General features: G+C 42.9%; 1 protein-coding gene and 1 non-coding gene across 6 annotated transcripts in view; both read right to left on the bottom strand.

Annotated features, from left to right (window-relative positions):
* The window catches only part of LOC121460927 (helicase POLQ-like), a 42860-nt gene that overhangs the window by 16411 nt on the left and 9053 nt on the right, over positions 1–17396 (bottom strand). For 2 of the 5 annotated variants that reach the window (XM_041671613.1, XM_041671614.1), the window contains exons 6-12: positions 16959–17056; positions 14108–14206; positions 12763–12908; positions 9745–9984; positions 6476–6617; positions 6236–6340; positions 3979–4198 (exon numbers count right to left, since the gene is read on the bottom strand). In XM_041671613.1, the coding sequence (XP_041527547.1) occupies positions 3979–4198; positions 6236–6340; positions 6476–6617; positions 9745–9984; positions 12763–12908; positions 14108–14206; positions 16959–17056 (1050 nt within the window). Of the gene's footprint in view, positions 1–3978; positions 4199–6235; positions 6341–6475; positions 6618–9744; positions 9985–12762; positions 12909–14107; positions 14207–16945; positions 17057–17396 lie in introns of those variants that run through there. The other 3 variants (XM_041671616.1, XM_041671615.1, XR_005976120.1) reach the window with 3 other exon arrangements.
* On the bottom strand, positions 16335–16439 carry LOC121460985. Its single transcript, XR_005976130.1, has one exon. It is a non-coding gene; the product is annotated as a U6 spliceosomal RNA (small nuclear RNA).

Genomic DNA, 17396 nt, shown 5'->3' with positions numbered 1-17396 from the left:
GGCCTGTTGATAGGGCAGAACAGAACTAGGCAGGGAAAACTATACTGAATGCTGGGAGAAAGAAGACAGAGTCAAGGAGACGACATGTAGCCATTGCTGGGAACAGACGTGCCAGAACCTTGCAGGTAAGCCACAGCTACGTGGTGATATACAGATTAATAGAAATGGGTTAAATTAAGATGTAAGAGTTAGCCAAAAAGAACCTAGAGCTAATTGTCCAAGCAGTGATTTAATGAATAGTTTCTGTATAGTTAGAGTCTGAGCAGCCGGGGAAAAAAGAAGCAGCCTCCCTACAACAGACTGGCACTGCAACATGTGCCAGCTAAATCCACATAAAACCTGAGAGGGCTTGGAAAGGAATTCTAGACACTAAATAAAGTTTAGCTGCATCCCCCCCCCCCCCATGGGCTCTGTTTGCTGGCAACAGGCTCCTTTAAGAGAGGTCTTCCTGATTAGGCAGTAGTAGCAAAAGGAAAGAAAAGGTGCTGTTTCAAAATGGCAGCACAAACTGCTCTGGCTCTTTCAGGAGGCCAAGCACTTAAATGGCATTTGTGGACCTGGGTGCTTGTGTGCCCACTCAGGGTAAGGAGGAAAGTAGCTGAGACTATGCCCACGGCTCAGCACTCCCTGCCTGAGCAGGCAGTAAAATCAGGTCTACTAGGCATGCAAAAGGAGGAGAGTATGTTGGATTCCTGCTGCCACACACAGAGATATTTCCAGGCCACGCAGTACACTGCATGGCATATTTAACTATTATTCAGATAAAAAGGGTTTATATGCTGCATGCTCATTCTCAGAGTTAAAGTGGTGAGCACAGTTCCTACCTGGAAGTCCCAGAGCTGGCAGTAATGGTACTTCTGCCATATTGAAAGGAAGAGAGGCAGAGCCAGCATCCAGGGCCACTATGACCAAGCTGCTTACAATTTTAAAAGCTCTCTAGGACAGAAAAGGATTACAGATACACAATAGTACAGATTCAGACATAAAAGAACTCTAAACAAGTCACAGTGTTGGATAAATGTATGTAGTCTTGGGAGAGAGAAAAAAAGAGTAAAGAGACAGTAAATGTAATATAAAAGAGCACAGACAATCATAGATTAAATGAGTAAAGATAATAAAATAAATATTAAACCTTTATAAAAAGTAATAAGAAAAATAATCCATGTAAAGATGGAATATACACAGAGAGTTTGGATTATGTATATTATTGTGTTTTCTTTGAATTTTTTGACTGTGAAGGAGCTAAGTACAGAGGGATAGTTCATTGCATGGGATGCTAAGATAAACCAGCATAGATATTTTAAAGATATCATGACTTCAGCATTTGGGTTTAAGGATTTGTTGCTTCTTTTGTTTCTACAGAGGATGAAAACCTGTGGAATCCTTCCAGATTAATGTGGTTTGATAGACCAACACCCGCCCGAGGTCACTGTAAACACCCCCAAAAATTACTTCGTCCAACAAAAAGCAGGAATCAGTTTGGAGAGAACTACACCCAAATTTCCTAAATGATTGTTTATAAATGTTTGTTTACATTTAAAGGGGGATATGCTATAGAGATGGATACTTTGCACTGGTATGGATCTTGGTCTATTGATACAAATTTAAGGTCAATTTTATTATATGTATATTTCTGCTCTTGATTAAGGTATTGTGTTAGTGCAGCTCATTTAAAAATGTAATGTATATTTAAGAAATACAAATTAATCATTAGTCATCTATAATAGTCAAGCTTATAGTCATGTTAGGTTTTCTAGATATATAGAGATATATTTCAGTTAGATAGGCATTCTTCAAATCTTTCAGTGACCTTCAAAATATGGCATTTAAAATGTTTTGATAACTTAGACTTTTCATGACAATGAGACACATCTGCTCTTGGCAGCACCAATAACTTCAAAAGGAAGATGGGCACCAAAGAAGCTCCTTATGGAGTTTGCTAGTCACTTGGGCAAGAAACTGCTCTTGCCTGGACTGCCTGATGTTATGTTGTATGAACTGGACATGCAGGACCCACAGAGAAATGACTGCTGAACTTGCCTAAAGGTGAGATGGTCCTTTGGGGTTTCTGCTTCATGAAAGAGTCTGCCAGACATTTTGCAGGACGTAGAAAAAAGCAACTGATAGACTTTGCCATTACAAGGCAGAACAGATCTTGAAATTCCCTGCTTTGTGGAAAATTCTATGGGATACTACTGGTCTGTAGGCTGAAGATGGATGCTACAATGATATAGAAGAACTCTGGGTGACTGTCCAGGCAGCCAGATGTCTCTGTCAATTCTAGAGTTTTGGAAGTTGCTTACAATGCACTTCTTCTTTACTTAGGTAATATTATATCCTTCCGGAGTCTTTGATGGAGTTGAAGAATATATAATCATAGTTATAGTTTTCCCTAGTTATGACAAAAGATAAAGTAGATATAAATATTGTAACTGTAACTTTTGCTTGGTATCCATTTTGTTATATGTAATTTTACTATGTTAAAGTTAAAACCTTCCTTTTTATTTAAACAGAAAAGGGGAAATGGTGTGGGAAGTCCTTCTGTATATGTGTTGCTTTTATTGGTTAATAAAGAAGTTGCTTTCAGCCAATGGCTTAGCAGAGTATAGCCAGGCTGGAAGAGATATATAGAGAGTGGGCAGAGTCAAGGAGATGCCATGTAGCTGCCGCCAGGAACAGACAAGCTGGAACCTTGCCGGTAAGTCACAGCCACGTGGTGATATACAGATTAATAGAAATGGGTTAAATTAAGATGTAAGAGCTAGCCAGTAAGAAGCTAGAGCTAATAGCCCAGCAGTGATTTAATTAATACAGTTTCAGTGTGGTTATTTCGGGGCTGAGCAGCTGGGAATGAACAAGTGGCCTCTTACAAGACTAATGTGTGCTGCCTTGGCTTCACTGTATTTCATAAGCACAATTACATTAAAAAGCAAACAATGTACATATATATACATGTATCTATGTAGAAAAATACAGTCAGGCGCCACCTGCCAGGGACACGCTGCCCTTGCCTTGCATAAACATCCAAGAGATGGCTAACACCACCATTAAGTGTTGTGATCTTTTTGGACCACTGCAATGTATGTGGTCAGTGTAGGCTGACGTGTTATGTGGTGGGTGAATGTATTTGGAAGAGTAAATGTTGAATTGGGAACAGTGGGAGTTCCTGAGGAGTGGAAATGGGACAGGAGTATGGGACTTCTAATAACACAATCCTGACTTCTTGGGATAGTTTCCGTGTGTGTGTGTGTGTGTGTGTGTGTGTGTGTGTGTGTGTACACATGTGTGCCAGGGGATGAAGGGAGGTTCTTCAGTCATGCTCCACCTTACTGTATAAGACAGACTCTCTCACTGAGTCAGGAGCTCACTGGTTGGCTGGGCCAGTTTCCTCGGAAGCTCCAAGGACCTGCCTGCCTCTGCCTCCCTACCGCTGAGACTGCAGCCCTATGCCGCCATGCCTGGCTGTTTATGTGGGAATCTTAACTCAGGTCAGGTTTTATGCTTGCAGAGCAAAGACGTTACTGACTGAGTCATCTCACTAACCTCAGATTTTTTTTTAAACAGTACACATGTATTATTTTTCAATAAGTAAATTACAATATACTCATTAAGAAATAAATTCTTTGTTCAGATATAATCTATAAATTATGCAAAGAGCAAGTTCTAGAACAAGAGAAATTACTTAATTAAAAGCAAAAACTTAAGCCTATTTACAGCATATACTGAAAACTGAAGTAAAACACACAGAAAGGTGCTATTAGTAGCAGGTTTAAGTAGTGTGCCTCTGCGGGAGAAGACATGGCCATCTCCTTCTCTATACACTGCAATTACTTACAAGTCAAAATATTTCCTCATCTTCTGAAAGCTGAAAGTTTGTACGATTAACGTTTCTAATATGAAATCACAAATTCAATTTAAAGAAAGAAAACAACATAATTTTTATTGTTTCCAATGGATTCCTAGATTAGGTAAACTTACCCTTAAAAGAAGCGTGGCCCAGTTTTGTGATGTGGAAGCAACACTGTGCCTCCTCCGAGGCCCCGCAGCTGTCTCTTCGGAGAAGGCCTTTCTCTGTCAGGTAGCTAAGTGACTCGACGGTTATTTCCCAGAGACTCTTTTCTTTCAATAAAATCTTTTGCTGAACACCGAAAAATGTACTGTTCATAAACTGATATAAGTCACCAAGACTTGTTGCAATCTGAAAGAGTTCAGGACATCATTGGAAATTTTCCTTAGTTTAAGGAATGAGATTGTTCACTATTATTAAAGCTACTGGAAGAAAAAATTAACACAGAATCTACACAAAATCTACATCATTTAAAATTAACAAGGAAAACAGCAAAGGGAAAATACATCATCACGTTCACACCTGGTACACACATTTCTCATCATAACACTTTTAAAAAAAGAGAGGTCTACAAGAGCTAGTTCCAGGACAGGCTCCAAAACCACAGAGAAACCCTGTCTCGAAAAACCAAAAAAAAAAAAAGAATTGTTATTATTTTTTACTATTATTATTATTACTATTACTATTATATGTTTTGCTTTGTTTTGAGACAGGGTTTCTCTGTGTAGCCTTGGCTGTCCTGGAACTTACTATGTAGACAGGCTGGTTTTGAACTCAAGAGATTCACCTGTCTCTGTATCCTGACTGCTGGGATTAAAGGTGTGCACCACCACACCTGGTTCCTATTTCAGTATTTTTAGTTGCTGCCTGTGTGTGGTGAGGTCCGTGTGCAAGGGTACGGGTGCCTGTGGAGGCAGAGGTGCTGGATCCCCTAGAGCTGGAGCTACTGGTGCTTACAAATCGCCCAATGCGCTGGGAACCGGACATGGGTCCTCTGCAAGGACAGTACTGGCTCGTAACCTCGGCGCCGTCCTCCAGCCCCCAAATGCTGCAGTTTTTATATTACCTCCGAAGCTGTGCTGTTTGCCCTCCCCAGCTAGTTCCCCATTCCACTCAGACCCTTTTGGAACCCTCTCTTCAGCCACACTACTACTCAAGGAAACATCCTTCAGCTCCAAACACTGCATTCCTTGTCCTGCCCTTGGGCTCCTTGTCCCTCCACTCCTGTGTGTCATTCACAACTTACAGCAGTGACCCTAACACCCTTCACTTGGTATTCAGTCATAAACTCACTCTGAATTAGAATATACTTTAATTAGCTATTTTCACCAAAATCAGCATGTTATAGTAAGATATGATCGATCAATGGCTCTCTCTTACAAATCTGATGATATCTCAATGGGAATATTTAAGTAGTCATCTTATATTAAACCGATATAAGGGATAATAAAAATGTTATGGGCATTCATTTTTGTATTGCTTCTCTCCTTCCTTTTATTAACAATCACTGGTAATATCCGATCAAGCTCTAGCACACTCGGAAGATATCCTAGAACTGTGTCCAGTTTGTGATCACCAAAGGGCTTAAGCTCTGGTGTTTTGGATAAGATGCTCCCCATAGCCTCAGGTGTTTAGATACGGGGGTCTCTAGCTGGCAGTGCGGCTTGGGTGGGGCCTCGCTGGAGGAAGTATGTCAATGGGGGTGGGCTGTGATGGTTTAAATGCCACATCCATTCTCACTCAATCCCTCTTTGTCTTCTGCTTGTTTGAGATATGAGCTCTCAGCTTCCAGCTCCACGGACGTGTCTGTCACCTGCTGTATCCTGTCCCTACCATTATAGACCCTAACCGTCTACAGTATTTTTTTAAAACTGATTCATTTATTTTTATTTTAATTGCATTGGTGTTTGTCTGCATATATTTCTGAGTGAGGGTGTTGGGTCCCCTGGAAATGGAGTTATAGATAATTGTGAGTCAACATGTGGGTTCTGGGAACTGAACCCAGGTCCTCTGGGAGAACAGCCAGCTCTGATTCACTGAGCCACCTATCCAGTCCCAGATTTAGAGTTGTTTTTGTTTTTGTGGTTTGTTTTTTCAAGACAGAGTTTCCCTGTCTAACAGTCCTAGCTATCCTGGAACTAGCTCTTGTAGACTAGGCTAGTCTCGAACTCACAGAGATCTACCTGCGTCTGCCTCCCGAGTGCTGGGATTAAAGGTGTGCGCCACCACCGCCTGGCTAGATTTTTTTTTTTTTATGTCACAGATTGTTCCTGTTCACATTACATTAGAAGCTAACATTTTTTTATATTTTATAATTTGCCTGAACTTTGAAAAACTGCTGTTATCTCAGGTAATAGCTGTCATATTTAAGAAGACCTTTAAAAATACCTTCAAACTAATTAAAGACAGAAACAAAGTCTGGATTCCCCTGGTGAGCTCCTCAACAAGATGGCTGTAGCAGTTTTCCAGGGGTCCATTTATCAGCTCCAGGACCTACAAAGGTAAAGCAGGCGTATGTTTGCGCTGTTAGTTTTTAACAGATGGTTTCATGTGAGGGTAGGCCAATGACCAAGAAAGAAAAGGAAGAAAGACGGGGCAACAGCACAAGTTGGTCAGGTGGGACGTTACCTGCTGCTTGTCTTTTTCTTGCAATAGAAGAATACTCTCGCCAACTGTGTCAATCCCAGCGCGGCCAGCCCTGCCAATCATCTGCTTATACTGATTCCTCCTTAAGAATTCTCTCGCCACGTAGGGGGCTCTTAGGATGACTCTACGGATGGCACAAAATTAAAGGAATCCTCTATGTCAATGACACCACTTTTTAAACACAATCTATCTGTAACTAAATGTAATGACATGTCAGCTTTAGACAAAACTGCATTTAAGTAGATCTTTGATGTCCTAGGTTCTCGAGTATATCTTCTGCTTACTAAATATTTAACAACATCCTTCTTTTCTAATGAAAGAATCAGTTGAAGTTCAGTGAGTGGCTTATCTTAAGCCACGGGTTAGTACAAACCACAGCCATCCCTTGCACTCAAGTCTCTGGAGTTGTGAGGTCTATAGCAGTCTATAGCAGTGTTCGCCATAGTTTCTGGATTTTATACCTAGAACTGAAAGATTTGGCACACAATCTATGAATTGATATTATCTTAACTGTAAGGCATTGCAGATTTCAACTGGATTAGTCTACAAAAACAGCAGTTCCAATCCTGCCTAGGTATAAACAAGTCTGTAGTCAGCTTTCTTCTTCAAAGGGAATTGAAGAATCTGTCATCGCTTATAAATCATAAACCTTTATTTATAAGTCTCAACAGACTGTTAGGATTGATGAACACTTAAAGAAAACAAACATAAAAGAAGTAAGGAGAGCACCCAGAATCAGTGAATAAATGTCCACAGAAGATCCCAGAGGGACTCACAGCCCCTGGATTAAAGCAGACTGCTACAAGAAGTACAATACAAGAGAATACTTGGAAACTCACCTAAAATCCAAAGAGATAACAGAGGAACATAATTAAAAGAACAGTAAAAACTAACTTTGTATCTTCTGACAACTCCAGACATGTATACAGTGTATCGCCATTCTACATCATCCACTTCCACAGCCTCCTATCCCCTCCCAGGTGGGCTCACCTCCTACTTCTGTGTCTTAAAAATCTGGGTTTAGGTGGTACTGGGGTTTGAACCCAGGGTTTTCTTGGTGTTAGGCAAGCACTCTGACACTGACCTACCTCCCAGCCCACCAAGAAATCTGGATTTTACACAGAAGGTAGAACAGGAGTAGAAGTATGCAGATGAGGGCCAATAGCTTGAGGCACGTGTCAAGCCCGAGTCACAAGAGAAGACATTAAAGATGAAAGGGGGAAATGCAGATGCGACTACCAACAGTTCTAAGATGGAGAGGACCACCATGCTCAAGATGGAGCCACTCAGCAGGTGCCAAGCCCTCACTAAGAGACAGGTAAGCCGGCACTGTTGAAATCACACAATCAGGCTGCTTGGGTTCCAACCTTGGCTTTGAAACTCATTTATCTGATGTGACAATAAACTAGTTAATTACTTTATAGATTTTTAATTCCATAAAATGTCAGTCATAAATTGTGAGGGTTGAATAAATAAATGCATGTTTAGCAGTTAGGTGTGGGGAAGAGGGGGATAGTGATGTGGGACTAGGAGGAAATGATGTAGTGACTTTGATTAGGGTAATCACACACCATGAGGATTAGGCAAACGGGAAAGCCTAGAAGCTGTTGGAGGGGCTGGTCCCTGGACAAGGGTCCTTGCCTCTAAGGCTGACAACCTGAGTCCTATCCCCAGGTCCTGACCCACATGGCGGAAGGAGAGAACTGACTCCTGACTCGTCAAGGCTGTCCTCTGACCTCCACAGTCATGAGGAGACATACATGCTCCTCTACCCCACAATAGAAATAACAGCTGTGGGAAGGAGAAAACCAGAAAACCATACAGAAACAAGAAGCTGGCTCCATGCTGCATGGTAGCTCAGGCGTTAACCTCAGCACTTGAAAGCAAGGGCAGGAGGATTTCTGTGTGTTGAGCCAGGTCTACACAGTGTGGCCCTGTCTCTAAACAAACAAACAGATAACTATGAACATAGGTGACAGCACAGTCAGCGGCTATGACGCTGAGCCTGCCGTAAGTACACCAGCAGAAAAGAATGCTTCTTAACATTCAAGAAAATCTTGTGAAAATAAATTATTTGCTAGAAAACAAACAGTCATGAATTATAAAGAAGTCAGTTATACAGTTTTACAAGCTTGGTAATATATGAAGCAGTAACCGAGGCTCCGACCTTAAAAACCTATTGCATTTAGGCTGGGCAGTGGTGGCATTTGACTTTAATCCCAGAACTCAGGAGGCAGAGGCAGGCAGATCTCTGTGAGTTGGAGGCCAGCCTTGTCTACAAAGTGAGTTCCAGGACAGCCAGGGCTATTACAGAGAGAAACCTGTCTCAAAAAATAAAAATAATTAAAAAAAAAAAGCTATTGCATTTAGGCTGGGCAGTGGTGGCATATGACTTTAATCCCAGAACTCAGGAGGCAGAGGAGGAGAATCTGAGTTCCAGGACAGATAAAGCCTGTCTCAAAAAAACAAAACAAAACAACAACAAAGCCATTGAATTCAGCACCTCCCCTGCAGACTGGACGCAGGGCCTCATTCAGTCAGGTGATGGAGGAAGGTCATTGCATTGGTTAAATAAAAAGAAACTGCTTGGCCCTCATTGGTTCGAAGATAGGTGGGAGGAGTAAAAAGAACAGAACGCTGGGAGGAAGAGGAAGTGAGCTCAGACTCCACAGCTCTCCTCTCGGGAGCAGAGGCCTCAGAGAGACGCCATGCTCCTGGCTCCTGGGCAGACGCACGCGATGAAGCTCCGACCCAGGATGGACATAGGCTAGAATCTTCCCAGTAAGCGCACCTAGGGGCGCAACACAGATGATTAGAAATGGGCTAAATGAATATGTGAGAATTAGCCTAGAAGAGGCTAGATAGAAATGGGCCAAGCAGTGATTAAATGAATACAGTTTGTGTGTTGTTATTTCGGGCATAAGCTAGCCAGGCAGCCGGGGTGCTGGGGACTCAGTCCCGCCGCCCCTTATTACTACAGTCAGGCAGGGTTCTAACCACTAAACTGGCTTCCCAAACCAAGTCATGCCTCTAATTCCAGCACTAGGAAGGAAGCTGAGGGTGGAAGAATTCCCTCCAGTTAGAGGCCTGGGCTACAGAGACCCTACCTCACAAGATCAAGACACAAACAGAAAACACAAGAAAGAGGGCACAAGAGGGAGGGATCTAATACCAGGACATCCACTTTTTCATTAAAATGTTGAAGGAAACAAACCAAGTGGAGGAACGTGTTCGTGTCAGTGACACCCTACCTGCGAGCCGGTAGATTGACCCCCGCTGCCAGGGTGGATGTGCAGGTGAGAAGGCAGAGCACGCCTGTGGAGTAGGCCTCTTCCAGAAGCTTCCGTTCATCACTCGTTAGACCGCTGTGGTGATAGGCCACTCCGAAAGGGACGGTGCGCTTCAAGACAGGGCACACTTTGCCGTTGCCCATGTCCCTCAAGTTTTTAATCACTTCGGACTTTTCTTTTTCTCTGTGGTTTAGAAAGTCCCTAGAAAAAGAATCCCTTAGATATAAGAGCCTGGGACTAGAGAGAGGGCTCAGCAGTTAAGAACACTGACTGCTTTTCCAGAGGACCCAGGTTCAGTTCCCAGCACCCACACAGCAGCTCACAACCACCCGCAACTCTAGTTCCAGGGGATCTGACACCTTTTTGTGACCTCTGAAGGAATCAGGTATGTGCACAGTGCACGTGTGTGTGCATGCACATGTGTATATGCAAAGCACCCATAATCATAAAATAAATAAATCCTTAAAAGGAGGAACTATGAGTCCTTGAATTACAGTTAGGAAGTGCTTACCACTTTCTTCTAATACACCATGCTAACATCCCTTCTAGCTATGAACTCCTTTTATCAGTACAGGACAGAAAATGTCTTTCCTGTGGACAGGGTGTAGACACTGTCTCTACAAGGAGGCCGGAGTTGATGTCTGTGTTCTTCTCACCATTTTAACCTTGGTTTTTAGACAGAATCTCTCACTGAACCTGGACTCCATCCAGCAAGACTAGCCAGTGGGCTCGAGGAAGTCTCCTGTGTGAGCTCCAGGGAACCTGTGTGCGTGCTCCAGAGAGTCTCCTGTGTGTGCTCAGGGAGTCTCCTGTGTGTGCTCAGGGAGTCTCCTGTGTGTGCTCCAGGGAACCTCCTGTGTGTGCTCTGTGCTCCAGGGAACCTCCTGTGTGTGCTCCAGAGAGTTTCCTGTGTGTGCTCCAGGGAGCCTCCTGCATGTGCTCCAGAGAGTCTCCTGTGTGTGCTCCAGAGAGTCTCCTGTGTGTGCTCAGGGAGTCTCCTGTGTGTGCTCCAGGGAACCTGTGTGTGTGCTCCAGGGAACCTCCTGTGTATGCTCCAGAGAGTCTCCTGTGTGTGCTCCAGAGAGTCTCCTGTGTGTGCTCAGGGAGTCTCCTGTGTGTGCTCCAGGGAACCTCCTGTGTGTGCTCTGAGCTCCAGGGAACCTCCTGTGTGTGCTCCAGGGAGTCTTCTGCGTGTGCTCCAGGGAGGCCCCTATGTCTCTCCGTACTGGATTGTAGGTGGGTGCCACCATGCCTGGCGCTCACAAGGGTGCTAGGAATCCAAACTTGGGTTCTGTGAGCCATCTCCCCAGTCCCATAAAAGGTTCTTTTAATTCTTACTTTGCTAACCATTAGGACGGCTCTCCAAGTCTTTCTTCGGATCACAGAACCCAATGGAAACCTGATTAAAACTAAGGGAAAGTCAACTATCTATCCAAACATAACACCTTAGAGACAAGTTCAGAAGCTTTGGGGACTTCCTGGATTTTGGTCCTACACTTCCTATGAATCCATGGAACGGATACTGGTGTTAGACCCCTGCTCTAGACACTAGAATTATTTCCTCTACAATATATGTCTTTATGGGAGATGGTTTATCTTTTTTTTTGCATTTTTTTTAATTCATTTATTAAGGATTTCTGCCTCCTCCCCGCCACCACCTCCTGTTTCCCTCCCCCTCCCCCGATCAAGTCCCCCTCCCTCATCAGCTCGAAGAGCAATCAGGGTTCCCTGACCTGTGGGAAGTCCAAGGACCGCCCACCTCTATCCAGGTCTAGTAAGGTGAGCATCCAAACTGCCTAGGCTCCCCCAAAGCCAGTACGTGCAGTAGGATCAAAAACCCACTGTCATTGTTCTTGCGTTCTCAGAGATGGTTTATCTTAAAGCATAAATTTTTGCTCTGAAAATGGAAACATATCATATGACAAGACAATGTCTAAACACTAATACTTCAGAAACTTCAACAACAAATTTTTTTTTAGTGTTTGTGTGCTTGTGTGTGCACGCCTGTGCATGGGTGCAGGCAGGCATGGGGGACGTAGGTGCTGAATCCTCTGGGAGAACAGGAAGTGCTCTTAACCAGACATCATCTCTACAGCCCAATGCCCTGAGCTTGTTTGTTACATGTTTGTCTGTCTGTCACTATGCAGCCCTGGCTGTCCTGGAACTCACTATGTAGACTAACTAAGATGGACTCAGACTCACACAGGTCCTCCCGCCTCTGCCTTCTGAGTGCTGGGATTAAAGGCATGAGCTATCATGCCTGACCTTTTTCCCTTTAAATAATCAAAATCATCACTATAGAGGCAGACTATCAATCACTGAAATTTAACTTCTTGAATGTACCCTAAGCATTTTAGCATTGTACTACCCAGTAATGTTAACCCCCTAATTTTGACAGTCCATGCCAGTCAGATTGAGAGAGACCATAGAGAATGAGCAGATGAAAAATTCATGTCAGTAGTCATGACATAGCCTCAGGCCAGGGCCAAACAGGTATAGAAACTACACAGCAAACATGTGCAGGAAACAGAACTATCAGCACTTACAGCTGCCTTACACTTTCTCTGTGGATACAGCAGAGCTCATACTAAAAGAGCTCAAATTGCCAAACTAATACATTTCTAAAATTCATAGGAAATTATTTCTAGTGCCCACACAAGTTAAGAAAACAAGGACAGTGGTTATTAAAGAGAAGGTTCAGATGTAGACACGACCCGGCCTCGGAGCAATGGCGGTGATTATCCTGCCCCTGCTGCATGCAGCCTGCCTGCGACCCGGCGGGGTCATCACTCTTCTGTAACTGTAGAATATTTTACTTTAATGTGAATTTCAGTCAAACTTTCTTTAAGGTCAATTCCTTCAGAATCTAATAAAACAATACATGCTCTGTGAAGAGAATCATGATCAGCACAAACAGTGTATTATTTAGTCTGTGATTTATGACAAACATAGAAGAGATTTTTGTTTAAATTAACGTACTTGCTTAGAAATTTGCACAGCATTTCTGCTACATTCTCACAGTTCTTCTTGCTTGGGCAGAAAACCAGGCAGGAGTAGTTGGGGATAACTTCTGTCACCAACGCCACCAAGTGATCGGGATCCATCTTTTTCAGGGCATCAGAATACTGCAAAACAGGGAGCCATGCAGGTTGCAGTCACAAAAGCACATCTGTTTTCCTGTGTGACTTTTAAACTTCTCTATGTCTCATTATTAAAACAAGAAATGAAAGCTCTATAAAACATCAAGTGTTCAATTTTCTTCTTAGGTAATTAGTTAGGGACTTGGTTTGGGGGGGCACATTTAGTCTAAAAAGAGGGTTAAACAATTAAGAACGAAGGAAGTGAAAACAGTTCATGTTATTAATAATTCTGTTATGTGCCCACTTCCACCTGAGCAGAACAAAACGCCCAGAGGGAAATGAAGGCTGATGCCACCAACTGTCACAGAGCTGCACGAGGGACTTCTTTTGCCATTATGAATTGCATTCCACAGCACTTTCAGAAGTGAAAATATCGCAGTGAATTATGATAATTTGTAACACCATGCAGGAACACAAAGGACAAGAAATAAAAGGTTGGTCATTTAAAATCTCCTTAGACCCTTTGACTTTACCCTTTGACCAAGATACGGGTTTAGAATGTATCTCACAAAATTCTAAAAACACAGGTCTTTGAAATACTCCTCATGCCAGCTGTGAGCCCTTAGCATGCAAGCATGCTGCTTCTATACACCACTGTGTTAGTTAGACTATAAATTATCCTTTTGTTGTTGCTGGACGGATAACTTATCTACCGGATATGCCTCCAAATTTTCATGGTTCAGAAGCCAGGAAACATCTTACTGGTTCATTAGTCAGATGCAAACAATATAACAAGTATGTACTTCCTCAAAAATTCAGCAGTCATTTGAATCAAAAGTATTCTAGTTCTTAACTAACAGAAGAGCTCACTAACAGGATGTGTGCACAAGGTATTGTCTTTCACACTGGTGTAGGATAGCACACAGTCCTGTTCTAGAGTTTTCACACAGTATCGCGTAGGGCAACTTCACAGACACACGCCAAAGGGAGAAGCCCAGTATGATCTAACTAAAACCAGACTAGGTGAGCTCAGTGGGAGTGTGTGCCTTTGCACGACAGGAGCCTGGCTTGATCCCCAGCACTGCAAACAAAGAGGAAACAGGCTGCATTCAATCAGTAGCTGTTCTGTTATCCATGACAAATCAAGTACCAGACACCTTTCCCCAGACACAAACCAGCTAGACCCCTGTGAACCGAGGCACAAAGGAGGGGCGCCCGGACTGAAGGGTTCCAAACCAGCACACCTTGTAGTTAAGGAGGCGTGAGAAGGTCATGCCGTTCTCAGCTCGGCTGTCCACCTCGTAGATTGTGTCATTCACTTTCAGGTATTCTTTCAGCTCAACCTTGAATTAAAAGGAAATACACAATTAATATAAAATTTGTAGTTTGGAATTTAATAAAATATTTTAACAAAGGACACTACACAAAGGCCGCAGCTTTATGAGGATAGCGAAGACAGGCTTCAAATTAGACGTTCTGACTTTCTCCTTTCCCTTTACCTGTTTTCCTTTACATAAAAACAGGAATTAAGATCCCTGAAAAATTACTTTTGAATTAAATAGTGCATACTACTTAGTAGTGTATAGATAAAAGTAACTATCCGAAGGAAACCAGATCCTCTGTATTTGCTGCAAGAAGTGGGAATGAGAGGCTGGAGAGACGGCTCAGGGGTCTTGCTTGTTTGCTTGCGAGGACCCGAGTTTAGTTCTTGGCACCCGCTCCAGGGGTCTGAGGCCTTTTCTGGTCTCCACAGGCACCCACAAACACATGGCAGACATTTACTCAGACATATACACAGAAATAAAAATTAAGTAAATATCTAAAAACAAAAGTAGGAAGAAGTCATATGCTGGCATCTTCTCTTTTTCTGTTGTTTCTTAAGATCTACAACTTTCCGTGTGAGCCGTCAGTTCCAATCTGGAATGCCGCTGAAAGGCTGAGGACAGAAACAGTCTGCAAACACTTTCTTTCGGTGGGAAGATGCGTTGTGAGTGTGTGTGTACACACGTGTGCATGCGCGTGTGCGCCAGCACACTGGTGCACATGCATATGTATGTTCAAGTAAGTGCTCACACATGTGGGCGCCTGCATGAAATGAGAGGCAGAGCTCAGTGCTGCTCCTCAGGCACTGCCCATCTTATTTAAGATAGGGTCTCTCCCTGCCCTGAAGCTTACCAAGTAGGCCAGGTCGGCCGGCCGGCCATGGAACCCCAGTGACACTCCTGGATTACAAGACATGTGAGCGCGCCTGGCTTTTCTGCGTGGGTTCTGGGGTCCCTATGCTGGCAAGGCAAACACTTTATCACCAGGCTATCTCCCCAGCCTCAGTTTACCAGTTCTTAAGAGTACATTCTTAACTGTTTTTTTTTAAAGTGGGTTTTAAATTTGACATCTAAAGTCAGAAAATATTTCCCAGAAATTTTGATATTTGGTACAAATATAAAAACAACAAATTTCAAAATAATATTCAGTGACCCTCAACAGTTTCTTTCTAAAAACCTAGACACAGGACATCCACACGAATACCGCAAAGACAGCGTGTGGACATTACACAGTATCTTCAAGTAATTACGAATTAGACTTCTTACTTTAGTCAAGTATTTTGGGAATGTTGATATTAGGATTAAATTGAAATCCAGGTAGGCCACACAGGGCAGCGTTGTCTGTAATACAGTACTTGGGAGGTGGAGAAAGGAGGATCAAGAGTTCAAGGTCATCCTTTGCTAGATAACTAGGTCAAGGTCAGTCTGGAATATATATTGTTTCAAAACCAAGAAATTAAAAAAAATTGTTTTAATTAAATTATTTCAATTCTTAACTTACTTAAAAAGTGCCTAAAAGTTAGGCATTTGGAAATATTTTCAGAGCTTTTTTCCTTTACGGGCTCTTGGCCAGGTCAGCTCTGAGCTCAGGATGTAGCTCTGGCTCCTCTAAAGCTCAAGATGCTCCTGCCTCAGCCTCCTGTGTCTGTACCATCAAATCTGACTAAGGTAAGTTCTTTCTTTAAATTAAAAAAAATTATTTTAGAATCCACACAAAGGTACTCTATTTACATAATTGCTACTCCTTCTCTCCCCATTTTTCTCAAACTCATGACTTTTTTTTTCAATTATTGTTGTTCATACACAAAGCCTACTGAGTTCATTCAGTGTTACTGATATGCATAAGTATTTAGGGCTGAGCGCTTGGAGTGGGTCTCATCAGGGTGCTCATCCCTGAGAAGACTGACCCTCCCTCTCATTTTATTTATTTATGTGTGGGGGTGTTTTGTCGGCATGTTGTCTGTGCGCCACATGTGTGCAGTGTCTTTGGAGGCCAGAAGGTGGCACTGGGTCCCACGGAATTGAACCCAGGTCCCTGGAAGAGCATCCAGTGCTCTTAACTGCTAGGCCATCTCTCCAGCCCTGACTCTCCCTTTCAGCAGCCATTACTGGCAGAGGTTCTTCATTTGGGGTGGGGCCTTGTGAGACTAAAATTGTGGAACATTTACCCAATTTTCGTGTCATCCTTGCATGGGGGCCACGCTAATCACCTGTACTGTTCTGATTTTAATACATGTGTTGCTGGAGGGGGAACTAAGGTAAATTTCTTAACGTTGACAGTAGGTACAAACATATCTCACAAAACCTTACTCAGTTAAAACGATGACTTCAGATACTAAGATGTGAAACATAAAATGAGTTCTGGGAAAACTCATTCAATAAATGTTCATCGAGGGCCCACTGTCCAGTCACTGTTCCAGGTGCTCTGACTGCATTAGGAACTCCAGCCAAGATCCCTAGCAGCACAGCTGACATTCTCCGTAAGTAAACTACTAGCACACAGCTCTGGCGAGTAGGATTGTGCACCTTAAAGCTCACTATGTTCACTTTATTCCTTTTCCTTGTTTTTGTTTTGTTTTGTTTTTTGGTTTGTTTGTTTGTTTGAGACAGGGTTTCTCTATGAAGACCTAGTTCACAGAGATCTGACTGCTTCTGCCTCCTGAGTGCTGGCATCAAAGGTGTACATCACCACCCAACGCCCACCCCAGCCTGCCACCCTTATTTCTAAGGGGAATACAGATTAACCAATACCGTGCAAACCTTGGGTACATACTGGTCTGAACTGACTGGTGTAATACTCGGCTTTAAGGAACTCTTGCAGGTCTTGGACATTGTTTAACGTTGCACTCATTCCAATAATCTGAGTTGTTTCTAAAAAATCAAAATATTAAGAGTAATGTGTCATTTATGTCCTAAAGTAATTTTAGCTCACTTCACTGCCATTCTGAGAGTCTAGAAACAGGGAGCAGGGAGATGAGGGCATGTTGTTGGAGGCCGCTTGTTCATTCCTGGCAAGCTCAGACCCAAAATAATCATACAGAAATCTGTATTAATTAAATAACTGCTTGGCCAATCACTTAAGCATATTGCTAACTAGCTCTTACATCTAGAATTAACCCATTTCCATTATTTTATATTTTACCATGAGGCTCGTGGCCTACTGGCAAGGTTCCAGCTAAAAGCTCTGTGTATTTCCCCTCAGGTGGCTCTA

Source organism: Microtus oregoni, unplaced genomic scaffold (assembly GCF_018167655.1).
Source record: "Microtus oregoni isolate MIOR12 unplaced genomic scaffold, Mior012 000021F_ref0000039, whole genome shotgun sequence".
NCBI lineage: Eukaryota > Metazoa > Chordata > Mammalia > Rodentia > Cricetidae > Microtus > Microtus oregoni.
This window is presented reverse-complemented; position numbering and strand designations above follow the sequence as displayed.